A 27605-nucleotide genomic window follows, 5' to 3' on the forward strand; every position below is an offset into this window, starting at 1 on the left:
CTGGTTCTTCATAACAGGTGCTATAAGACTATAGTGGGGATTCATGTGTGGGTTGTGGTTTTTTGTTGTAGTTGTTTGTTTTTCCTGGTCTCTTCAGGCAAGCTCAGACTCTGGGCCATGCCTATAATCAGTGTCAAACTTTGTTAGTCAGTTGTATCTTGTTTTATCTATTGGATCTGACATGATCTTAGGAATCCAGAGTCAAGACCAGTGCATTTCCATCTGCAGCAGAAATAAACATGACACCTGTGCAAGAATCCATGGCAACTCAGGAACCTAAGAGTTCATGGTAACTTAGGATACAACAAAGCAATTTGTCAGGCTCCTGTGACTTCTCAACTTCTAAGCTCTAGCATTATCCTCAAGAGATTCTAAAACTGCACTTTCCCCAGCAATTAATCGTCACCTCAGCTTCTTTAAACTCAAAACCAGTACTACTTAATTTTCAGGAAAATATAATTTGCACACTCATGTAAAAACGTATAGTATGCTGTCAGATCTTTGCATGAATTCCTGGAAGCCAAGCACAGAACATGACCTATCTTCACGGCAAATAATCTCATTCCACACTATCTAATTTATCTACTTAATCCATCTCTCTTATGTCAGCTGTCATATAAGCTAGGCATAAGGCACGTTTCTAGTTTTAGTGGAAGTTTTGATCGCCTTTATAGGCAGATATCAACTCCTATAGAAATGAAAATCACGATTTAATGACCTAAGAGGTAAATATTGACCCAAGTGTTAAAGAGTAATCAATCTCAGTACCCTCTGAGATACGAAGTCAATATATACACTGCTGTTACATATATTCTCCATGTCTTTATCAGGAAAATTCAGAAATCTGTCAATGAAAGACACGAATTTCTAAAGAGAAGAAATTGGTTCATTTTAAACCAATATTCACCACTTATTAGAAAGGAGCTTCAAGATCTCATTGAAATAGTTTTTTGGGGCATATGCAAGAGACAAAGGAACAGGTGTTGGAAGGTAGGGAAGAATTATGAAAAAATATAAAGAGAGATGGGGGAAAAATATGGGGGAGAAAAATATGTATTCTTACATAAACACATATACAGGAGGGGAGAAACAGATGGAGCAGTTGAGCTTCTTCCACCAACTGTTAAGGCAAGATTTACCCTAGTACGTTTATTTGCCAGTTATACAGTAACTAAGTTTAGCTGAAGGCAGTCATGGAGTTTAATTATCTAGGAATTGAGTATTTAAATTCCTTCAGCTCCTCTGACAAACTGTACATTGACAAACTGAAGATGCTAAGGCATACACGCATGAAGAACCATCTCCCTGCTCCTAATTAGTTGGACAATTCTACTTATCTTGACAAAAACCTCACACTGGCAGTTTGTTTGCTTATACCCTGCTCCTTTTGTTTTCCAACTTGTCAGTGTTCCTTCACACACCACCACTCAACTCCAGCTCTCTTTGCGGGACTCTGGACCTGCACATCCCCATCCCTGCAGCGCAGAGCATTCCACACCTAAAGCACGAGGTCAGTGACCTTCACTGCAACAAGTGCTCCTGCCTTGCTTATACCCTTGCCACCTGGCAAAGGCAGAAAGGGGAGGACAAGGAGAGCAGTTTGAGAGCTGCTAATGAGCACAAACCCACAATCAGCATCCCTTCCAAAGGAAAAAAAAAAAATGACAACATTCCACAGACCCCAGACATTCAGCCCTGTCAGGCTGTGTGCATATTTTACAGGGTTTATACAGCCCCTGCACTAGAAATAACTGGCTGAAGCAAGTGGAATTACCCTGTAATGGTCCCTTCCAAACAGCTGCATTTATTGGATCTCTTAATGACAGACATTTTTCCAGCTAGTGTTCCATCTCTGCTTTCAGCGACATGTAGTCATAGTTTAGGTTAACCACAGGTACCACCTAGAATTTATTCCTATGAATATCAAAAAGAAGATTTTATAGCTTTCGTTCTGGTTCAAGGCAGAGATCCCAGCTCAACTGGGTATCAATTACCTGCCAATTTACAGAATTACTAATACGGAAAAGACGCATATATTATTACCTAAAAGATTACTTTACTTATCAGAAACCACACAGGGATGATCAGCTATTCAGATAGCTGGGCTGCCTAGTAGTGTGAGGTCTATAATTCTGCATCTCAAGAAACCTGCCGATGAGTCCTTAATGACAGGTCTGGAATGAGCCTTCTGTGTTAGTAAAGGATTATCAAAGCCAGGCTCTGTAACAGTGCTGCTGTTTCAGGCCATGGGATCTTTCACTGATTCCCAAATTCCATGGCAGGGAAGTCAGTGCTACTGGAAATATTTTCATTCCATTTGCAAGTCGCACAGTCCTACGCTTTAATTAACTTTGCTGAATACTGCAGTTATTCTCTATGTTTATAACAAATTGTTCTTTATAATACACTCTTCTGCCTCATTTTCACACTACAGTGTAGCGTACGCCTCACTATTCAGCAAAGAAAAAGCTCTATTTTGTAATTTCAACACACAATACAGAAATTTTCCTGTCTGGGCAAACACTAAGCAAACCTGGGACCTCCCCATCTGTTTTTTCTCCAGTCTGTCCTTCTGTATAGCTGGGACACTAACACACAGTCAAACTCCAAGTCTTGTGCTCACTGGGATATGACTCAAGACACACATGCAAATTTTTATCTATTTAAAGTTATTTGCCAGCACTGATCATCATAGAGGTAAGGACTGCTTTCAAACTCAAAAACAACCCTCCTCATGACTCACAGAACCAAGCAGCTTTTAAAACAAAGGAAAAGAAAAATAGAAAATGGTAAGCAAGAAACTCTGTTGGAAAACAGATTATTCTGAAATCTCTTTGATTTTCCTACAAAATTTCCATTTTTCCTTAACGGTATTGTGAGAGGACTCAGTCTCAGAGTTTTGAGGTAGACACGTCTAGGTTTTTCCCCCACGCAAAAAGCTACATCCTTGCAAGCAGATCTTGTTTCCAAGCTTAACAGAACAATTCTGAATGGCAGCAAACTCTGTGTCTCCTGGTCCCTAGGAGGTTCTTTCTGTCCCCTCCAAGGGCATCCTGGTCTCTCTGTATGAGCTGCACGTTTCCTGTTGCATACTGCAACTGCATTGTCAACCGTAACTTGTAAACCCTAGCATTTTCTCACCACAAATGCTCAAGGAGAAAGCAACACCTCTCTCCCCCTCAGACCTGGTTGCTCCAATACACAGCTCTCTAACACTGCCACTTTGCTGCTCTCAGTTGGAAAGAGATCCCACGCAGTGGAGAGCTGCAATGCCACAGTGCCTCCAGCCCCTTGGTTTACTCGGATTCCAGAGGCAGGTTGTTTGCTATGGAAGAAGTTACCAATTAAAATGGCTTTGGTTTGAAAGGCTGTTAACTTTAAAGTTCTTTCCTTTCCTCCTTCAAGCAGCTTTTCTTTGCTTTGAAGAAACCGCTTGCACATCCCCAGGATAAATTAAACTAAGTAGCTTCACAAAAATCATTTGGCTATCTGGGAACTTGGCTCCATGGGATCTTGGCAGCAGGGCCAGGGAAGAAGAAACTCGTCTCTCTTCTGGAGCAGGGAAAAGGCATTTTTGAGCATGTATAGCCTAAAATTGATGTACTCTTCAAAGGCAAAGAAAAATCAGTTTACCAAGTCTGACATGCAGCTTGTGAGTGAGAGAGATGATAGGATCAATAGTTTCCCTTCGCTCTGCAATGATGAAAACTCGTACTGGGTGCATGTTCAACTTTACACATCTGGATATGACAGGGGTGGTTGTGAATTAAAAAAGACCCAATAGAAAATAGTGTGGTAAACCAGAACTGATCATATATGGCTATAAAAGAAAAAGGTTGGTGAGTAAGCTCACAACTGTGAGCTGAGCTTCCATGAGATTCCTTGGAGTGCAGAGCTGAGCTGCCAGGCTATTGCCTTGGCCAAAAAAAAAAAAAAAAAATAATAATAATGAATCACATTTCCACAAAAACTCACTTAAAGAAGCTCACAGACATTTTCACCTTGTCAAGACTAGAGAGAATTGTGTATCTTTGGACATTTTCTGCATGACTGTAGCTGTAAGCAGCCAACCTGCCAGTCTGTGCATCCGTTTCTGTTCATTAACATTTGAACTTCCCTGTGCTTTTTATCCTGAGGTCTCAGAACTATTTATTCTACTGGACAACAGGACTGAGCAGATGGGACAGATCCCAGACCAATCCCAGTTGCAGCTCTGAGACTAGAATCACCTCATGAATTTCTGGTAGTCTAAAATCCGGTTGTTTCCTTCCCCTCACCAAAGCAATGTGGAAGTTCAGCCATTTTGAGGGCTGCTTCCTGTGCTTTGGGGATTGCACAGGTTGTTCCAACGTGGGCTTTGGAGAGTCCATTCAGAATAAGTCTTTGCAGAATTTCTTCTGTCTTCTTGTCAGGAAGATAGCAATAACCTATTAACAATATTTAGCCCAGTCAGAATACTTTAAGGATATTAAAGAGCTTACAAGAATTCATATTCATATTACAGGCGTGCAAAGGCTCTGAAACTTAGAGTTGTTGGTTAGAAGATTCAGTAGAAAATCCAAAACATTCAAAACAGATCTATAAGATGAAAGCATAACAGCACAGGATACTTTCAAAATCTCTCTAGCTCTGAAACAAAGCTGTTCACACAACTGCAGTAATCAATCTACACACAGTAACTTATAAAAGACACTGGAAAATACTCACCAGAGGAGCCCGGCCAATGCTGCGCAGATAGTACAGAAGACCTTTGGTGTGGTAAATAGTTGGATGAAGCTGGGAATTGGGCTTCAACCACTGTCTGTTCAGATCATCCCCGCTCAAGGAACAACGATGGCTGAAATTAAAAAAAAAAAACAACATATCACAAACCAGCAACACAGTTGTTTCCAAAGAGTTTCCAGTTCTGCCAAGACATGGCACAAGGACAGGGAATGTAAATTAAAACACAAACATAAAGATTTTGAACATTGGGTTGGAATGAGTCAACAGCCCATACGTTTCAAAGGTGCTTACAGTAAGCAAATTTTATCATTTCCTTTCCTTCTAAGGTTCACACAGTTGCAGTCCTGAAAATAAATACAGTTTTTCCTTTACCTAAGTACATACATAACCAAGACTACTTAGAAACAAAATATCTTTGGAAATGTTTTAAATTCCATGCTATCTAACAAAATTCAGTCCGCTTACATAGAGCAAAGGCTTCTTAAAACCTCTATAGCAAATGAGTACATCCAACTCCTACTCATTCTAATTGAAGACAGGTGCTTGAATCTCTTCGACCAGTCTGAAATATGTATGCACTTAAATGAGATGAGCTGGATATCTCATTTAAGCTTCTCTGCTCACGAGAAATGTAGCTATCTGAAGCACATCAAGAAGATCTTGATGCACGCTACATCATTATGTAGAACAATTACCTAGATTCACTGCAAAGGCTGAATAAAAAGCTAAATAAGGATCCTAGATTTGCACTGAGAAAGTGTTTTCTTTAGTTGGCTTGAAAATATTCTGTTCCTGAGCCAGTGATCAGTGGAAAATTCTGCAGGATATTTGACTGTATGGAGCAGTACATCATTGTACAATTTTGCAAAATCTGTCTAATCTCCCTCATTAGTGACTGTGTGTAGTACAGAGCCTAATTATCCCAAGTATTGGGCAAATTTCTAGCTGCACAGTTGCATCCAGCTTTGCTGTTCTAGCCTCCTAGTAACGAAGTACAAATGTATTCCTGGGGATACAATTTGGTGGTGTTTAGGCAGAATCTTGAACTGCAGCTGGGGTGTGTTGCAAGTAGCAGCTTTGGTATTATCAGTGCCTTGCAAATGATGCTTACAGAAAAAGGGTCCTAAGGTAGGAATTAAAAAATAATAATAAAATAAAAATTAAAAAAAATACAAGTAGAAACAAGAGAACTGGTTAAGAAAGCAAGACAAAGAAACAGTAAGAGTCACTAAAAATGTTTCATATGTTTTTAATGTAGAAAAACAAGGTCTCTGATGCCATCTTGGGGTTTCTGGCAACATCACAAGATCCATTCCAACTTCAGTTTCAGTGTTACCTGAATTCCCCTCTTTCTTTGTAATCCATAGTTCCCACATTACTCACTCTGCAATTTGGAAAACATTAGCAATAGCTAACACATGGGAAGTCATTGAATGCTGATGTGATGCTTCTGCCAAAAATTCGATGTGAAAACATGACCACTTCGGTTCTGTTGTGTAATGGTCCTTCAGGCAGAGGTACCTGGAGGCTCACCCCTGCTGACCTTCAGGACCACAGCTGCTCAGACGAGCTTATCAACTGTATTTCTGTCAAGAATCTGTGTGCATACAGGTTTTCCCTTCAGCAGATACAACTCCAAAAAGAATCACTGAATCACATTCAGAAGCAATCATCTCTTCATTGGTAATTGGTGAAAAAAAAAAAGGCCCAGCACCAACCACTTCCTTGACGTAAGCATGTGATGTTTGCCTGCCCAACAGTTGTACCAGGGAGCACAACTAATTGAAAACAATAGTTGAATGATGGCTAGACTTTAGTTCTCACACTTTAACAACTAGAAAAAGAAATCTTATTGTTATTACGGAACTACACAAATACTTTTTCAGCACTGTCACTGCTTAAATAAAACTACTTCTCCTCTCCCTTTTTGTTGGAAATGACACTAGTTTGTGTCTTCTCAAACCACCTGCATGTCTCCCTTGGCTAAAATGCCTCGGTACTTGCTGGGAGACTCCAACGTATCAAGCCAAACATGCAGGGGAGTACGAACATGACGAATGAACTACTCCCAAAAGGATGCAGTAATATAGAGATTAATGTCAAGCTAATACCAAGCTCAATTTTTATTTCACTGTTTCTTAGACTAAACTAAAAGCCTCTTTGTTAAAAATAAATAAATAAATAAATCCTTTAGAACATAAAAGAAATCCCATGAGCTCTTTGAAAAGGATGCAAGAAAAACTTCTAATCAACTCCGTTAACACATGTTAAAGCCAAGTAGATGGTGTTACAAGGCACCAGTGTTTCCCACTGCAGCATCTGGTTCTGCTGTGGCCCGTGGACTGGGATGTGTTAGTTGTACACGAGCACAGTTTCCACAGAGCATGCCAACATGTCTCACTCTTCGGGCAGACTTCACTCTGCCCGTGATGCAATTTACCAACTCCATTGCTCTGATAAAAATTGAGACTTTTCTTAGAGGTGACCCTATGACAAGCCAATCCCCCCCCCATGCCGTTCACCAACACTGCTGATCACTTAGGATGGGTTCAGTAAGCATAATCCAACACTACAGCAATTGTTTGAAAGCTTTTATTTACAGCAGGGAAGGAGGGTAAAATCTCAGCACATAGGCAAGAGCTGGGAGACAAAGTTCAGTTTTGTCCCTTCGATGATTAACATCTTTGCTCATTTAAATGACCTTTAAATATTAGCACTCTGCCTGGCAGCTTGTATCCACAGCTCTTAAGGAGATGCAGAACTTTAATTAAATTATGAGACTGATTTTTCCATCTCACTCCCCACTCCGACCATACTGTTAAAGCCTGTTTACTTTTGCACATCCCCACCAGCCCTGTTCCCTTGTTCCTTTCTTTCTTCTCTCCCATTCCTAATAGCGATGACATTCACAGATAATGGGTTTGTCCGTTATGCTCTGCAACTAAGGGTGAAGGTAAAATATTAAGCTGATCTCAAGTGCTGATAGCAAATAAAGGGGCTGGGAAGCTGAGAGTGGCTTTGTATGTTTGGCAGGATTTAATGAAATTCACTTCTCAAATCAAAGACATTTCTTACAACATAGTTCCAAGCTATTACATTTGCTTTAAATGCATGATGTGTCTTTTCTCCTTCACAGCATTAGTGAGACTACCTGCCACCCTGGATGGGACTCCTAGCAGCTCAACAGGAATGATGAAAACATTTGCCACAACGAATTCCAATAAGTAAAGAAAACCCCACCTCTGTGGCTCTGTACAGATTGCCTGTACTTCTGTTAGTTTTCGTGCATCTTGAGCCCAGATGTGTTACACGTATATGTGTGAAACAAATAAATTGCATTTCTCTTGCTCACGAGCCTGATGCTTTAGATTGTATTTTTGTTATAGCTCTGCCTCCTCTTCTACCTTTAAACAGGCAGGGCATTCTCTGATGTGGGTCAATCTACAGGAGAGCCGTTCGCTGCCTCTGGGGTAGTGCTTGGCTCTAAATGGAGCACAGCAAAAGGAAACTATGAGACTGCTTCCCCTTTTGTTCTGCGTGAGAACTGAAGTGGTTCCATTAAACATTTCACCCACAGTCTTTTGGTGACATGATCCATGAGGGACAGTGTAGAAAGAATCAGTTTCACAATACAAGGTGGCCTGTGCAAATATCACGTCTCTCCCACCAGGCTAAACCAAATCCTTTTGACCTTCTTCAAGGAGACCCTAGGGCTGTAACATTTCTGTAGGTATCTCTAGAATGACTCAGAAGAAGCCATGGAGCTGGTGGAAGAAGGGATCCTCTGAGCTTTACAAAGCTGTTCTAAAAATAGACGTAGTTAGAAAACACTGCCACCACAACGCTACACAGCAAGGCATTCACCGCTCACCCTTGCCTGAGGAAAGAAATACTTGGGCAGTCTGTCTTTCAGATATGCTGCAATAGTGCCACAGAGTCCGGTTAGATGAACGGAAAAAGTATTCAAGCCAGCCAGTCCCTGGAGAAACATGATGGAATGTGTAACCCTATTGACTGGCGGTAAGCAGAGCAAATTCAACCTTAGGTGAACTTGTTGATGACTGCTGGTTTCAAATATCATTATATGCCATCAATAATATTCCTCTCTATATACAACCCTCAGCTCTAAAGATGTATAAAGGTAGGCAGTCATCTAGAACTGCATATGGGAGAACTAGAGCTACTTTACAAAAAAAAAAAAAACAGATCCTTAACACCTGAAGTTGATATAACACAATCAGAAAAGACCAGGGTGTGATTCCCATTCGTAACCCACGAGGAGGTAACTGCACTTCTAAGAGAAGCATTAGACTCTTGCTCTGAAGGCAGGGCCACCTCACGGGGAGTTAATGAGAAAGAGGTTAAGTAGCTAAAGTACAGACTTGTTCACTTTAAAACAGAATTGTATTTTAAATGCTTGCACTTGTAAGACCTTGCTTTTAATCTTGTACCTCAAAGTCTGACATCAAGTTTTACTACAGATGTGTCTTCTTTATTGTCTTATTCTTAAGCCCGCTTGGCTTAAGTGCAAAGCAAAAGATCCTGAGCACCTCAGCTTCCAGCTGCACTAAATTCTGCATGAACCATGTGTTTGAATGGGGAGATGCCATGTAGTCCTAACCCAAGGCTGATAAAGTCGACAGAACCTTTTTGTTGACTGCAGTAAACCTGGACCAGTGCCCTGCATAGACAGAAAAGCAAGAGGGATGGGGGGAGAGAGAGAGGAGAGAGAGAAAGGGGTTGCGGGGTGGGCAAAAAAACAAAAGAGAACCGGAGATAAAGAGTAAAAGGACTGGGAGATAAACATAGCACACAATATTAGACAGGGAAGAAAGCAAGAAATGGAGACAGAGAGAGAGGAAAGTCACTTTTTAAAGAAAAGATGTTGCTGTGCTTGGAAGATAAAATGATTCAAAATCTCCTGTCCATTACAGATAAATGGAAAGACAGGGCCCGTCATATCAAATGAATGATGTCGGGACTGATAATAACAGCACCTGGGGCACAGCGAACTATGAAATCTAAAGGGATGCATTGTGTTTGATATGTAGAGAGCAACATCACCATTCACTGTGCGTCTTAAAAGCATATAGCAGTACTAGCATAGGATAAGAATATCTATAAAGGTAAGTAGGCACAAGTAAACATCAGGATGCTGTTGAGCAGCATGTGGCAGCCTCAGACAGACACAGCATGCTGTACTTTATAAATAGCCACTGCCCAGGATGGAAGCAGGAATGTTTGCAGGAAGGTGTTTTGGTCTTGCCATTCAGAAAGCTCAGAGCAACCTGCGGGGGTCAGGGGATGGGGAGGGAGGGTGGAATCCTGCATTTTGCTTTATTTTTTAATCTTTTCAGAGAGCAAGACTCATTGATGTTAGGAAGCAGCAGTACCAGCAAAACCCTCCCTCATTATTTAAAGAAAGCTGTCAGAAATACAGCCTTTTTTTCTACATATAAGCCCACGTGCTAAAACTAAAATGACTATATTCATCATATGTCCATTCCACTGAGATGTTCATCCAATGCCGCCCAGTCATTGCACCACAGTATTGCCCTGTGATGCCAGTGATCATTCTAGAAACAGAACATCCCCACAGCAATGAAAACATTGGAGGCTTTACACTGAGAGCAATCCAATGAAACAATAGCTTATGTAATGTAAAATCAGCTGGATTTTAAAATGTTTGGATATTTTTCAGAAGCTTCAGTATGACAACTACCTAGTCTTCCATCTTCTGAAATTTCTGTGTCTTAATGGCATAAGAGAAACTTTGAACTGCTGAGGACCTCTTTGTAGAGCTCTTCATTTAAACTATTTCATTTTATAGCAGATAGGTGTACAAAATTGCACTACCACACTCTACAGCTGGAATCAAAGATGGGCAATTAGTGGGCAGAGTATTTTTCCTACTGTGCACTGGACTGCACCATTAGTTCCACGGTGAAATCTCTTTCCCATCATTAAAGTGGGCTGCTTAGAATTCCTTCTGGGACATCTTGCTTTTGCATTTTGGCAAGCCAAAGTGTTTCCCTGAAGGGAAGTGATCCCTTGCCCAGTTACTCCAAGAAGTGAAGAAGGTGACGTTCTCTCTTTGTTCAGGGTTTGAAGTTACTGTATTTTCATCTGTTCACAGTGAAATACAGGTAAATAGCTGCAAGGCATATACAGAGACACCAATGAATGAAACACTTCCCATCCACATTACTGCAGCTGACAGTTCACTACTGATCATATACTCTTTCTCCTTGTGACTGCAAGTGCCATGAATGCTAAAATGCCTATGTAGAATCAGGAGCAAGAGCAGTTTGACTTCCCAACAGAACTGAAGCAGCCAGTTCAGGATCCACAACGTCCATTCCATATATTTTCTTCTTCAAGCATGCACCTCACTCCTAAATTATATTTATGCTCCACTCCCTGAAATGCCAAGAGCCCTCAAGCCTCATTTGCACCACATCTTCCTATCACACTGCTTTCACCATAAGTAAAGGCCACAGTCAGTCTTAGCGCACCAAGGCAGGCATGTACTAGATTATGAAAATCAAGGCCAGAAAGTCAACCTCTCCTAAGCGAGTCCCATAAAGTATCAAGCGATGGCAATTTCTCAATTGCACTGTGACCTCTTACTGTCATACTAGTTTATCTCCAGACCTTTAAGAGGAAAAATTGTACTGCTTTTTTTTTTTTTTTAATTGCTTCTTACACACACAGTGCCAAACTCATCTCCTAGATGACTCTTGTACTATCTGGCTGCCAACCAATTTAACGGTGCCACTGAAGGGATCCTTCCTGCTTTGGACCGTGGCTGCTGTAGGACTTTTCCCTTTCAGCACAGACTAATGAATCCACGATGCATAATGCTCCCTCTTGGGCAAATGCTATTCTAATGCATCACTGCCAGTTTCTTCTTGCCTACCTACAGCAGAGCACTGATGCTAATTAGTGTAATGAACCTTCAGTATTTCACTTTCTACATCTGACTGATTTTGTCACAATGGACAATCCTAGCTTCCCAAGATAAATTATGTAGTCTGTGTTCTTCCCTTTTGGTGCACGTAACTGTGCCTCTATTCTTGTTCAGCTCTGGTAGAAGAGTTCCTTTTCTCTCTGTGGACACATTTCATTGTCATATTTTGTCGCAAACCAGTCAGACACACAGAACGAGATCTGCATCACCCCCAAACTAATACTGTCCATGTCATAATCAAAGAAGACAACAAGTTCACATGAACTATTGAAAAAGTGAGTAAAAAACATTATCACAGATCAGCTAAACTACTTTCCCAGTTCTACATGAAAGGATGCTCATCAGATTTCTATTCATTTTAGTTGCAACAACAGTAACTATCAAATATGAGAATTCATTCACCTGCAGTTGGTCGTGCTTTGCGCTGTCATTTATGAGAAAAAAATGCAAGTAATAATGTTTTGTACTATTTTATGGAGGAGCAAATAAGGATTCAGGGCGCAGGTAAAAAATGGGTTCTCAGTTTCTTGATGTCTTCCATGTGATGGGGTCATCTCAAGAACCTATTCTTAGGACTTTCAAATATTTTGCTTGTCACTGATGAGACAGCCTTAAAACAGAATTATTAGGCACTGGTTTTGGTTGGAAAATTTTCATCTCAAGAATTTTCTTATAACGAGCATCTACTTTCTGCAGGAAATGTTGGCTTTTCCTATGCAAATACCCTATTCCCCTCAAAACTTTGACTTCCCAGTCAGAACTCCAAATTGTACTATTCAAAACTTCAAACTGTTTAAAAGGTGCTGTCAGCACATAGCTTAAAGTTTGCCTTTGAGGGTTTCTTAGGTACCCATTCTTCTCTGCCTATAGGGTCTCTTTGGCTAGGCTGCACGTCCCATAGCACAACAGCAAGACTCCACGACAGCCGTTCAGTAAGATGCAGAATTATGATGCAGCATGTAAGCTGTAGTTTGGCAGGGGGCACTCGGACAACAGGGCAGTGAAACAACTCCCAAAGGGCACAGCAGTGACACTTCCCAATGGAAATAACGTCTTTTAGATGGGGAGATTTGGCTCCGGTTTTGAATATCCATTATTCCTTTAAAAGTTTTCCTAGGGGGAAAAAAAAAAAACACATTTTTCCAAACAGCCTCACTTACGTCTTCCTACATGTTATGTCAGCAAATCCTAATTTTGCAGGCAGGAATATTGACAATGAAGATACTCATACAAAGTAGTAAACGCGTGAAAAACTAGGAATAAAATCAGAGTTTTCATGAAAGCATACTGAATTAACTAAAACTTTACTTTTCAAGTAACATCCTTTAACCTGTTTCTAGTTCTTGTATTCTAATTTTCTTAATTTAAATGTGTTGTATATTCAGATAGTTCAAGAAGGATTCTTAACTGACTTAAGCTAATTGCTCACATATGGGTTGCATTGAATTAACTGAGTTGATTTAAAAATCTGGTAGTTAAATCAGTGCAATCTCCACACACAAATGAGCACTAAGAATTGCAATTTCCAGATGATCGTTCTAAACCTCAAACCCAAGTAAAAAACACAGAAGGGCAAAGTGCGGCATCAAAGATTGACGATGAGAATCACAAGCAGAAGGGTGTGTAGAGGCCCAGAAAAACAAAACAAAAACAAACAAAAAAACTCATCTCTCCAAGCTTCCTCTGCTTCTGTGGAACTGAAGAGGTAACTAGAAATGGGAGGAAAAAATCTCAAAGCAGTTGCTATGAATCAGAAATATTTTGTTAATAAATTACATAATAATTGGACTAATCCAAAATCATTGCCAGTAAATGGTGAAAAACCTTTGTACTTCCTTTTTAACAATGAGAATAATGAGACAAACACTGCACAAGGAACACGCTGCAAGATACACTTCCTTCCTGGACCATCACTAGATCATCCTGGCCTAACCACATCCAACATCATCTAAAAGGCTTTGTCTAGATTCTAATGTCCAGCTTTCAGGGACTAGGAATTGATTAGGGTATTGGCCTACCCCAGAAGACAGCTCTGCTTGGAAACCTGGAATCCCTTTCCATTCTGAGGCCTGCAAAGCTTTGTATGGGAAACAGACTTGTTTCAGCAAACTGATACCTCACAGCAAAGCAATGCACTGACATGCCAGCTGGCACTGAACACAGGAAAAAAGAAAAAAAAAAAAGGAGAAGAGGCCAAGAAGAAGGAAGAGACAGAGGTGAAAAAGGCTGAAGTCACCCCTCCCAAGCTGAGATGCATCACACTCCCATTCTCCATCACCTCAGCAGTCTTTTTCAATAAAAATAAGCAGCAGGGATAAGCCTCTACGAGTCACACCTGCATGACAAATAAGGTTGTGGAATTCCAAAATAAGACTTTTTAAGCACATTTTTTCAGCCTTGTAGGAGGCTGGAAAGCTGTTTTGCCAAATATGCTCTGTTTTTTCCTGCAGAGAGGTTAATAATAAATTCATTTTCTTCTTTAAACAAAATGTCTGCTCTAGATTAGGCAGAGTAGGTTGTCCCACTGTAATGCTCACTGTGCTTATACATTCGTCCTTCAATATTAATTCCCATTGCTCAAGAAAGATGCTGTTTTCCTTCTCCAAACACAGACTGGGACAGGGCAGGTTTATTTTGTCACCAAATTGCTCAGCTTAGCTCAAAATTGCCAAGAGAAACCTCACTGTACACAAGGCTGTGATGTGATTTACAGTGGAATTGGCCACAGGCTGACATACACGAAGACACGCTATACTTCCTCCGTTAGTAAATTACAGTTCTGACAAAGCACCATTAACTGAAATATGCTGAGTGGTAGCTTACAGAATAGCACACAACCAAGTACACAGCTTGGCAGCTCCTCTCCTCTGCAAGGCAGGCACAGGCTAGTTAAAGAAAGTAACACCAGATTCTGTTAGCTGCTCATGCTAGAGGGGGAAAACAAGGCCGAAAAAAAGAGAAACCCCCTTCTTTTTACAGTCATGCTGTAAAACCAGTATGATGATATTGCTACTGATATCTATAACTTCATTGGATATTCCCACTGTAACAGGCTACAGTGTTATGGGACTTGACCTCTTCTAGCCTCATAGGGTACTTGCATGTCAAATAGAACCTCTTTGCAATAAAGTAATATTTCCTCACAGGTTACTCAGCAATAATACATATGAATCCAGGCTTTTCTCCTTTCTGACACAGAATTTCCAGCTCTGCCCGTGAATTCCACTGAATAGTCAGGAGTTCTTAATAAAACAGCTTGCTTTATTTGCAATAAATGTTCCCTTCTGTGCAGATGAGCAATATTTATGGATCAGACCTGTCTGCAACACAGCTTCCAAGTCAAAACAGAAAAAAAAAAAAGACTTATTTTCTAGTCATACATTTCACCTGCTTTTGAATGGGTGTTTTCCATTTAATTAGATACATATTCCTTTCCTCTTTCCTTGCCAGCATATGCTATCTTCCTCATAGATGTTATACCCTACATAATGCTTCTCTCCGGTGTTGCAAACTCTTGGATAACATATTGCATGGTTCCCCTGTGTATTCAGGGGAGACCATTAAGGCTTCAGAAGGCTTTAGCAATGAGTTAGAGATACCATCACTGCCAATAACTGGAGATTGCTTCATGCAATAGCTAGTAAGTGATGCATAGCAAATAATTTTATAAGGTCATTGCAGTTCCTAAAAGAAATAATTCCAAACATCATTCACTCTCCTGTGGACCTTTCTTCTGCTGACAATTTTGTGTATGGTCTCCTCAACTCTACCTGTTACATAGGAGTCTCAATAAAGAGAAGAAAAAAGATTGAATTCTTTCAGTGTCCAGGCCAGAGAAACTCTGTGTCTTAGGACTGCCACACAAGTGATGAATTTGAATTGTCCGTGCATGCAACCTGCCAAATAAGAGCACATCCAGTCTGCAGACAACAAAGGTCTACCAATGCAACGTCTGGTCCCCAGGATGAGCATGGCAAGCAATAATTATTCAATTATGATAAATGGGGGAGAAAGAGGGAAGGAGAGAGCATTCTGAAATTCTTAGTAAAGCAAATGCTATGTCCTCTGCTATGCTAGCAGGAAGCTAATCCTTCACTGTATCCTCAAAGATGAGGCAACAGCCACTCTAGCATTATTAGGAGGCCATTTGAGGGACTGATTTGCCAACAAGTAGAGCAAGCAGCCACAGATAAGCAAAGCAGTCTAGGGTTGTCTGTAGATGCACTAAGTTCTCTTTTATTCATTCACTTTCCCACACACACATGCGCTAGGAGACTTCAAACCTCAGCTGAATGCTAATTCTGATACAAAAAAGATAAAACAACCCTAAAACAAATTGCACTTACATAACTGCTCATCCAAGCACAGTGTCTCTGGGCACTTCACAATAGTAAAGTTAAACGAAGCATTCAATATACACTTATTAAAATAAAGTATCCACTAGAGAAGCCTGATTGGCTTGTAGAGGTCTGCAAAACATTCAGGAAAAAACATTTTAAAATATACACATTTAAGGCAGTAAAACCTGTAAAAAAAAAAAATGAACCTAATTCTCCAGGAACTCACACACTAGCAAGATTGGGCCAAGTGAAAGAGTCCTTGCAAGGGCTAAGTAAAACTGGCACTGAAAATTCAGGGTGCATAGAAAAATTTAAGATTCCTAAAAGGGACTATCAGAATCTCAGGGGAGCCAAAAGACTTGCAACAGAAACCAGGCCAGCCACATTAATGGTAACAGTCTTGCTGGCAGTTTCTAGTAAAAAAACAAAAGTCAAAGAAAAACTAGGACACTAGATAGGAACAAACGTAAGTGGTTCATATACAGTTGTGTGAACAGAAATCTAAGCTGTTTTTGCATAGCAATTGGCAAATTTTAATTGGGGGCTAGTACGATCAAAAAACTCCCTCTTGAAACAGATTTGTAAAGTGAAGTTACTGGAATACTGAAATAAATGACCTGATTTTTCAAAATATGGAACTACTCATCACTGCTTATTGAAGTTCAATAGAGTTGCAAGCACTCAGCATCTTCCAAAGTCAGAAAATTCTAACTAGCTTCCTAAAATATATTGGATCAGGGCAACTGATTTATGGTCCTTACCATTCATTTTTTAATGCTGTTCTTGAACTGAATCGGGAAGCTTTATACATCAGAAGGTATCAGCAATATTTCAGAATGGAAAATACAGTGCTTATCCAAACATTTGGGGCTTTTCACTTAGCTCTTTCTCTCACCCCACTCCAACTTGTTTTAATGTAATGTAATAGAAGAATAATCTCTTAAAGCGCAATGAACTGTGAGTATTTGGGGATCGATTGATGTGAACACACCCAAGAAGAAAATCAATGATCAGCATCCAATCTTAGTAGCAAAGTGTTTAAAAATCTTTCAGATTAGAAGCACTGTCCTGTTTCAGAGAGTTAAGAATAAATATCAGGTCCTGGTCAGAAGCTGAAATATTTCCATGGGAAGGCAGAAGACAAAGTACCAAGCTGACAGAATCCCTTATTTAGATGTAGAAAAGAGGGGACAAGAAGAGAGTGCTAATATAACCTCTCGATCACTTGTTGTAAGCCATATGGAAAGGTAATTTACAGTTATAACTCTTCTACTTAGAAGGCCCATGGGTAAAAACTGATGCAGTGCCACCGAAAGCAATTTATATCTTGTGGCTGATCTAACTCAGCACGCTCAGTTACTAATCAAAGAATGGGAAGGAGCATATTGCCTATCTTTACTTAAATCAACAGAGGACTACAGTTTTCCTCTGTCTAGACAGAAAACTCTTTTTAAGCTCCTCATGGGGAAAGAAGACTTTGCCTACCTCTGTAAAAGAGTTGAAGATGTTTTAGTTAATACACATTCAGACATAACAGGTGAATGACAGCACTGATTTAGTGCAAAGTGCAACGTACTGGGTAATATGACGTCTGCCTCTAAGGAGAAACTATGCTAAGCTCCAACCTTGAACCAAGAGGTTTTCAAAACTGCTTTCTGAAAAAACAAAACCAATATTCTGTCACTGCTGAGAATCAGCAAGCTGAGATACAACTTCCAGACTTTTTCTCAGTGGAGGTGTGTTCCATAGTGTTTCTATCAGTGGAGCAACATGGAAAGAAAGTACAGAGGAATAAAATCTTCTGTGCTTGAAGATGGATTTGAAACAAAAATAAGCATGACGACTGCTTACAATCATAACAAAAGGCAGGAAGGCTAACGAGTCTCTAGAATATATCTGATGATACCTGACAGTGTTCTGCCTTTTTGAATTTCTTCAGGGCTCCGTGTCCTTTGAGCTATCCTGCCACTCTCAGACCCAAGAGAGATTAAAGACTCAGCTGCATAACATTTAGTCAATATAGGTAAGCTCACAGAAATATCCCCTACAAAAATCAATGCAAATTCAAGTAGGCCACTCTGATCAACTGGAATAAAGGTTGCAAATTATTTTGGCTGAGATTGTAAAAACACTGTGGAATAAGCAGTGGCATAAGAATGACCTGAAGATCTTCTCTTCGTCCTACATATAAGCAAAATAGTTCAGTTGTCACAGTTGTACTTAGGTAAATTAGTGCTTTCTCAGCTTTGAGGCTTATCTTTTTGGAATATTTATAAACAAAGTCACACGTTGTCTAAGGGAGATAACCTAGCTAAAACTTCAAACAAACAGCCTTCTACCCTTCTTGACCAGCTTCATTCCAATAAAAATGTGTGATTAATAATGTTATATAGTGCTGCAAAATACTAAATAGTTTTAATTGTTATGGTATAACAGTGCTTACAACCACCCTCTGAAAAAATATCAACAAAACCAGATAGAAGTATACAGCATTTTCCAGAAAGCTGATAATGTTTTTGTCCTGGTTTTTCTGGCCGGCTGCCAAGTTTTATCACCAAAATTTCTAGTGAGTTAGGTTTTTAAAGATTTTTTTTTTGCCATTTTTGAACGTGCAAAATAAAAATTTATGTATTTTTTAAAATGAATCATCCCCACCCTCCCTCACAGTATGCCAAAGGTACTTCTAATGTGAATTCTCTCCTTCAGTAGGACCATCTTTCTTCAAATAAGCATTTAAATGTTTCAAACAATTCTATTATCATTAAATTAAGCCCAAAGTGCTTCTTTAAGGTATTACTACCATCACTCTAGCAATAGACGAGTAAAGTAACTACAAAACAGTTTAATGACTTGTCTGAAGCCACACAGTAAACATTTGATAGAAGTGGAAAAATGACGAATTGAGAGACCAAAACATTCATAATCATTTCCTTAGACAATTTCTTTAAGTTGCTCACAGACAGGAAAGCAATTACTTAGTGATCCTCAAAGGTTGATGGCATGAAGGATGCTTATCTCTATTCCTGAGTGCAGCAAACTACAAGCAACAGAAAGCAAAAAGGGACAGCAACAAGAAAAAGAGAAAGAGGAAGAATTAGGTCTACAGAGCTCATTTCTCTTCAGCTCACAAGGCAAATGTGTTGGCCTGAAAAGCATGCTCACTGAATTGCAGCATTGAATACATTTCTCATGGTGTGACTCCACAGCTGCAAAATCCCAGCTACAATTAAATAACTGTAGGGTTGGATGTTTTATTATTTTTATACATGCAGGCACTCCAGTGGTGGCTGTGGCAGGCTGCAGCTGGCCTGCAGTCAGCCCCCAGCTGCTGCCTAGCAGAAAGGCAGTAACAGCAATTGTGCGTAAATGTTAGTAAGACACAAATTGTGCGTGTGTTGAAAGGGTTTAGCATGGTTGCTAAGCATGATTTCATTCTAGCACTTTTCAGCTCAGTCAGATGAATATGACTTGCTTGGAAGAAATCACAGAATATGGTTTTACACTATTGGAGAGGAAGAGGTGATTAGATGACCTTCTAAGCATTACATCTTCAAATAGACAAAGGAGAGATGAATTTCAAAGTAGAACGCACCTTATAGGAAATACAAAATCCTTGCGATTCCAGTTGTGAGCCAGTTTCAAATGATTAAAGAACAGGATGATGCCTTTTTCTCATGCTTGTCTTTTAGGTGGATTTTCATGTCTTGGGTAGCATCCAGTACTGGTTGCTGTCCGAAAGAAACACTGCATTGGATGGTTCACAGATTCTAACCATAATTTAACAGCATGACAGCTCACATACAAAAATACAAACTCTTGTCTTCCTCAATATTAAAGCTATATCCTACAAAATGCATGATGGTGAATACTTCTGAACGTACCCTCTAGGAGGTACAAACACTGGCCTCCTTCAGCTAGTGTAAGTCTAAACTAATTCCATGAGATCACACTGGCAAAGGTGGAAGAACTTATTTAGTAACCAAAATACATTTAAATTGACGTGTATTTGATAGCTTTGCTTCACATGTGACGTCTGGCTAACCCTTCCAAAATATCCCATCCTTTAACTGGATCCTCTAGTTAAGTCCATGTTGTTTAGATGCATTCACATTATGAGTTCAAGTGATCTATAGTATTTAAACTCCAACTTATCTCTCATGCTAATTCCCATCAGCTGAAAGTATCTCTTGATCAACAAGTTCAGGGGTTATACAAAAAAGCTAATAATACCCTAAACAGCATAGAAATAGTCTACTGTAAACAACGCCCTGAGACTTGAAATGGATCTCATGGGGAAAAGCAAACCTACACAGAATATCTCCACTGCAGAGTTTATTTTTGAGCTCTCAACACTGCTCAGGAATTTCAGATTTCATTTATTCTTAGGTAAAGACAATTTCTCCACCACCCAAAGAATTAAGCAAGCCTTTTAAAGAAATGTAGAAAGCTGTCACAACACCAAAGAAAAGTCTACCATCCTCAGCAAACATGCCTCGTTTTCTTCAGCTCGTTCCAAGTATAAAGCTCCACTAAAAGATCAGCCTGCTCTGATAATAAGCTGTTGTCCAAGTAACTTAAAGACATTTACTAAACCAAAAAGCCCTTTGCGGGTGAAGACAAGGCTATGTGAGGTGGTGCAGGTTCCCTTCCTGCCTCTTATAGGTCTGTCACGTTACCTGCCTGTTAGTCAAACACTGAAGAATAATTTCACTTGGAAAGAGTTTTAATGTTGTCACACATTACTGGCGCACACACGGTAGTAGTGCCTACTGCTCTAACAGTTGGAGAAAGAGTGCCAAGCCCTGTCGTTATGAACAGTCTGTTTCTCATTGACATCACGGAGTTGCTGGAATGGGATGACTTGGGCCCAGCAGTGACAGAGTGGATGTCTGGCCTGGCATCAAGAAGATAATAGGATGCCACAGGCATGTCCTAACTTATGCTACTGGCACTACCCTTTGAGTAGAGCTCACTGTCTTGAATTGGCAGATGAAAGACATCAGAGTTCAACCCCACTCTCCCCCAACAGCACTTCAACCTACTGCAAGAAGTAACAAGATGGGTACTGGAAGGAAACAGGTGATTTTTTTCCATGCAAGGGTGATCCCCATATTTAGTCTAAATTTTCTTTTTCAAGATCAAGAGTACAAGTAACAATTAATTTAAAGATCTCTGCTGCAAGCCTACAAACAGAACATGATGAGTCAGTAATAATTAGTGATTGATTTGCTGTTACCATTTATTCCAAGATCCCTGTTTAATACAAAATTCGTGGTATTGCCTTACTCCAGAGGACAAATAATGACTAGGTGTTTGTCACCTAACAGGGTCAGTAAGATATATGCATAAAGCCACTCAGCCTTATAGACAGGCAACAGCTTTGGGCTTTCATAGTATTCCTTCACAGCTACTTGTGTTCCTCTTATGGGGTTCTCCAGGGATAATTTGTCATGGTCCACAGCAGGTTGCCTAACAGTTTCTCGCATAATTCAGTGACAGGCTACAACATTGTTCTAACTGGAGTGCCTCAAGGGTTCTTTTCTTTCTTGCTCTTCCCTTTGCCAACTTCCAGTCACATCTACCATCTCAGCAGGGATGTTATTTAAAGCAATGACAATGCTTTGGAGCAGGTTCCAAGGTAAATTAGTTTGCATCTATCACAAGTTCTGCTAAAAAAAAAAAAAAATTATACATGCTTCTCACAGAAATCTCCAGGACAGTAAACTTTTCAAGACAGCAGAGGCTCAACAAAGATCCCAGTGTATCATTGACATGAGCTCTCTCAAGAAGCAAAAGGAGTTTTGCAGCGGCAGCAATTTGGAGGATGGCAAAGAAACAACAGGAATTAATTCAGTCAAATCATATTTCTTGCAGGTCAGTAAATCTTCCTGAAGCAGATGAAGTGTCAAGAATAAAGCTTAGGACATATGGATGGACATTTTTTTTAATTTTTATTTTTTACTTCCATATATACAAGTAACTTGAGAGCCTCGAAATGAAAGAAACACTTCCCTGGTTACCCTGATTCAGTGAGCTGAGTTGAAGTTCATTCCAAAACATGTTTCCCATCATTGCAAAAGGACATTTGAGTCAACTATATTTTCAAAGTATTATTTACATGAACTCAGGATTTCATCAAATGCAAAGTGCCTACACTGATTGAATGGACACAATCCCTTAATGACATTCAGAGAAGAGAGCGGCTTGAATTTTATTTATTTACTTATTGATTTATTATTATTATTTAGCTCTCTGCTTGCAACTGCAAATATGCCTTTGCTGCTCCATTAACCTGATCGCTTATCTATGTTTCAAACTCAACTCGGAATGTCCACACAGAAAACATCTATGCAACATTCAGAGAAGCTGTGCCTTGCATTTATGGATGAGATTGTGGGTTACATTTTAATGAATATTTAAACTGGGCTAAAAACCTGCTAATGTTTTAAGAAAGGATTCAGGCCTCATCCCTCCGAGTGCTGAATACCAGTAGATGATTCTGCCACAACCTTTCCCATTTGTCCCACGGAAGTGGAAGGGTCAGTTCTTTTGCCATTTACCTAAAGATTACCTAAAAGAGTCAAAAGGATATCAAAGAAAACACACAAAGAAGCAGATTTTAGAAGGGAATTCACCCTGGAGTTAGACTAAGTCAGGTGATCAGAAACAGATAAAAAACATCTGGATTTCCTGCACAATAAATATATATTCTCTAATTCTCTAATAGAGTGTGCGTGTGTACACATCAGGTCCTAGCAAAAGTTGTGATGGCAAGAAAACATCAGTACATGTCTTCCTTTTGCTGTTCCCAAAGGAAATGGAGTTTTCTTGTCATCACAACCCTAGCATACACAATGTTTGCTACTTGTTAGCAGCGATGCAAATCGTTTCCTCTGACAGCAGATGTTTAAGCCAGATGCTTCACTGGGAGATTCCGATTGGTTGGCAGAGAAAGTTCACAAATTCTTAGGACAGTGGAATAAAAAAAGAAAGCAGGAGAATTTACACATCACAAGTGAATTATGCTTCCAGCTAGACAGTCAGCCTGCAAAGTAATTTCATTTACTTCAGCAGAGCAACTGTGAATCTATAGTAAAGTGTAGGAAAGAAGAATCCAACCATAAGCCAAGGTCCCTATGTTGACCAACTTGCTCTTCAAAGCTAAAGGCTGTAGAGATGCTTCACACATTGCTTCACAAAAGGCCATCTAAAACAGAAGAACTAAGAAGGTTCACCAAATCACTGTTTTACCATTCTGTATGATTAACCAGCAGAATATGCATTTCCACAACATTTGTAGGCTCATAATCTGCCAAAAATATACGTTATCACTTGATGCATCATGCTGTACATTAAAAGTAGTAATTTGTATTAGAGGAACAAATCAAATTATTTAGATCCAAGTCATAAAGCTTCTTATTCCTTCGGTTCCTGGACAGAAGATAATCTCAAACAGATCAAGAAAGTCTTTTCCTTGCCACCCATAGCCATTACAATGGCATGTTCAGAGCTCAATATTGACACTCAGTGTCACCTGTTGAATATGATGGTGACAAATGTCAAGCTTTGCCCTTTTGGAGCAGGTTTGCTGGGTGTTACCTAACTGTCAACTCTACATTGTGCTTTTCTAGCTTCCTTTTAATTTGTATTACATTGTATGATATGAAGGAAAAGATGCCTTCTTTCCATCAACTATAAACGCTGTCAGTACACTTCAAATTTGCAGTGGTAAAATGCTTACGATTGGTGAAAAACATTGCTCAAAAAAGGAAAGAGAACCCTTATCTTTAGGGGATTGATCCGTCGATGACCTTCATATAACTGGATGTACCACAGATATGCCGTACATTGTTCTACATAAATATGATCATTTTCCTCTCAAATGTACTCTGTGGCAGAATATTCAAAAAAAATCCAGAAATTATATATGGGGCCAACTTCTCTTCCCTGCTGGACATCCATCTTTTTAGTTCCCAGGTATGACAGTATATAAAAGCAAATCCCTTCCCAAATCCCTACTGGAAGCAACAGGAACATTGTGTTACAATCAGCTGCACACAGACAAATGTTTTATTCATATCACACAACTAAAAAAAGCATATGCTGGTTAATTTTATCTAAATAAAAACCACAATGTGGCTTTTAAATGATTTCAAGTTCTTTTCCTACCCTGCTGAGGTACATTTTTACCTATTTGGGATGAGTGGCATCAAATGCAGATGCTGAGTGAAACCCCAGAGATGTTTACAGTAAGTCATGGAATTCAGAGGCCTTTCCACATATCCCGCAGATAAATGGATTATTACTAACATGATTTTTAAAACAAGCGATCAAACCCAATCCCACTTCACTTAGCCAAATGAGTTTCAAGGAGGAGAAACAAAGAAATCTGCTGCCATTTTCAAGATTGATAGTTGCTCTTCTCTTCTATACCTTCCCCCACCACCACCACCTGTTTTGCACAACATGTCATTAATATCGTAATCACTGAATTATTAGCCTGAGAATCTACAAACACTGCTTGTTTTTTCTTGGTGATGAAGGGAAATTGCCATAGAAATGAAAGTTATAGTTTGGAAGATATAAACCCAGGAATCTTTTTAATGGGATTTTAGCTTGCTCCAGGTCTGCAGAGAGTTTAAGCTACACTAAAGACTTCTGAATGCTAATAATGAGACCATTTAAAACCCTCTATTATTTAATATAAAACATTTCTACGTAAGTAATAGGGAAAATATTGTAATAGAATAGGCCAGTGGGGAGCAAAGCTACTTAAGGAATATGATATAGCCCATTGTGTTGAATAGGAAGGAATGAATCATTTTACAAATGCAAGAAAACTACAAGGCCAGAGTTCCCTCAGATGACAGAGTGGATGGATTCCATAGGGGCAAAACTCTGACCACAGGTCAATATTGAGGCGTATTGGCACAGAAAAGGGCCAGAAAGAGAAACTAGGCATGCTGCAGGTCAGATGATGGTGCACTAAACATAGCTGACTCTACGGGGACATCTTTTCCAAACACTACATCTCCTGAAACTCATGAAATCATAAAATATATATATATATATATATATATATATTAAAAAAAAAATACCACTCCTAGATCTTTCATAACAAATCTACATAATCATCTGAGGGCAACTAGAGAAAGTCATAAGCTTTCCTATCTGCTGTGTGGAAACTTAACCTGCTAAATTACGACATTTTCTGATAATGTTCTTTGAACCTATTTGACAAAATCAAGCATCTTCAGATAGCTTTACTACTAACATGAAACAACAATAAAGAGAGCTCTGAATGGTATCTACCACTAATGGAAAACACTGCCTCAGAGCTTCCATGTTCCTTGGTCCACATTATGTTAAATAGGAATTTTATATAATCTCAGTGAATTAACAAAGCAAAACAAAAATAAACAAACAAAAGAGTGGGAGAGCAGCAGACAAAAGACAGAAGTAGAACTGCATGTGGAGGGAAAAGACTTTCTCCAAGAAATAAAGCGCAAGAGTAGAAGAGATTCTGAACTGAAAAGAAATTAGGATTTAACTCCCTACTGGGGTACAGCTAGGAAAAGAAAAAAAATTATATATATATATATATATATACATACATATACACACACACACACACTGTGTGCTGGGATAGTGAAGAAAAGCAATCCAAGATAAGGTAAACATTTACATTTCTATTCACATAACTGAAAAGACAAAGCGTAAGAAAAACCAACAGCTTGGTCCTCAGGGACAAAGCGTTGTTTTGTTTATACCCAGAGACCCAGGACTTTTCTTAGAGCATCTTCCATTAGCTCTACTGCAGAGTTACAAATAAGGAATCAGGTCATTCACTGGAAAAGATGCTCATATCGCTCTCCTATGGCTAAGAAGCTGTTGCAGTGTGGTGGTTCTGGCTGAAAGTTCATGCTATAAATCCAAGTAGCACCAGGTGAACATCTGACTGCAATCCTGGAAAATATGCCAGACAAATTCTTTCTCACATCAAAAACCGAGAAAGATGAGAAAAACAACATACACTTGTCCTTTGACAATATTTCTCTTCCTTCCCTGTCTTCTGCAAAGTGACACAAATACTGAAAAGAATCTCATTTTCAGTCTACTTCTTGCTACCAAGAATCCTAACACAATTTATGGACTATAATTATAATCCAGACAGTGAAACATACAGGAACTGAAGACAACAGCTGTTCTCAAATTTGTGGCTAACAATACAATGTTATCAGCCCAAAAAAAGCAATTACAGACTGCAGGACCTTTAAACCAGAAAAAAAAAAAATGAAAATCGAAGACCATGGCAGATAAAGGCAGCATATCAGTACCCAGCCTCAGATGCCAATCAATCGTTTGTGACTCTACACTATTGACAACCTGCTCCACCAGGTTATAAAATACTGGTATCATTTGCCTATTACTGAAGTGCAGTTAAAACATTCAAACATGACAAGCAGTGACACTTCTACATCACATTGGAAAGAAGTAAGCGTTGTGGTTATCGTCTGAAATTAATGCTCCAAGGCAGGAAACAGCATTAATGTTTGACACATCAGCAAGGATAATTTTAACAAAATTTATACAGTTGCAGGTAATGACCATAAACAGTGAGAGCCAATAGTCTGGATGATAACTTTCAAAGACCAAGCAGAAGGTGCCCCCCTGCCCACCTTTTCTTCTGGAACCCAGAGCGCATGGAGGCTCAGAACTTTGAGTGTTCTCTGAGACCGAAAAGAATTCAAAACCCAAGTCAGAAAGGCTCAACAGCTGTTGTAACTGGACTAAACATCAACCTCTATAACAGCTGAAGAGATATCTTCCTGTTAGAGCTGTTTTAGATTTTATTTTTTTAAACCTATTTTTTCTTAAGCATACGAACTGAAAATAGAATATAATGCTAAATATTTTACCAACACTGCACAGAGTAAGAAAGCATGGAGAGATGCGTGGAGGGTGTGGAGATTCTCTACCTCACTCTGCTGATCTTCATGAATTCTTACATTAAATATGAAACTAGAATTTAAAATTTCTCCCTGCTTTGCTTGTTCGTCTTTTCTCCCAGCTTGACTTTTCTTTTTTAGCCTTACCCTTAGGATTTCTTAGCCCTGTCTCCACCATTCCAAGCACTTCTTTTCTCTGTACTCAGCCAGGTCTCCCTCACTGTGACTTCAGCTGTAGGCGTTAGCAAAATTGGCTGCTTTGATTAGAAACGTGTGAGTGGAAGGCAGATAATAGCCTGGTTCTCTACACCTGATCTCCCAGTGAGGGGTCATTGATAGGGGTCAACAGCTGAAATAAGTGTCTCATCACATGAAGAGTTTGTGAAGGAAAAGCTGTACTGTCAAATAAAGTGGAGCACAGCAATTGGAAGGGGCAGTCATCTATGTATTTAGGCTGGTTTGTGTTTAGAAGATTTTGCTCTGGACAGGAGCTGTCAGCTCAACAGCCACAGAGCCTTAAGTCCTGTATTTTACTATAGGACAGATTCATCTAAGGGGGTTGCCACTCCATCCTCCCAGAAATGGGCTTGTTAGATGGGCTACAGAAGTTGTAGCCACACT

At 39.5% G+C, this 27605-nt stretch overlaps 1 protein-coding gene across 1 annotated transcript in view; it reads right to left on the reverse strand.

Moving 5' to 3' along the window:
* Positions 1 to 27605, reverse strand: part of AGBL1 (AGBL carboxypeptidase 1) — a 330445-nt gene that overhangs the window by 138283 nt on the left and 164557 nt on the right. Inside the window, exon 20 of the mRNA XM_080607077.1 lies at positions 4708 to 4837. Within this exon, the coding sequence (XP_080463203.1) occupies positions 4708 to 4837 (130 nt within the window). The remainder of the gene's footprint in view (positions 1 to 4707; positions 4838 to 27605) is intronic.

This window comes from Anser brachyrhynchus (assembly GCF_964034855.1).
Source record: "Anser brachyrhynchus genome assembly, chromosome: 11".
Classification (NCBI taxonomy): domain Eukaryota; kingdom Metazoa; phylum Chordata; class Aves; order Anseriformes; family Anatidae; genus Anser; species Anser brachyrhynchus.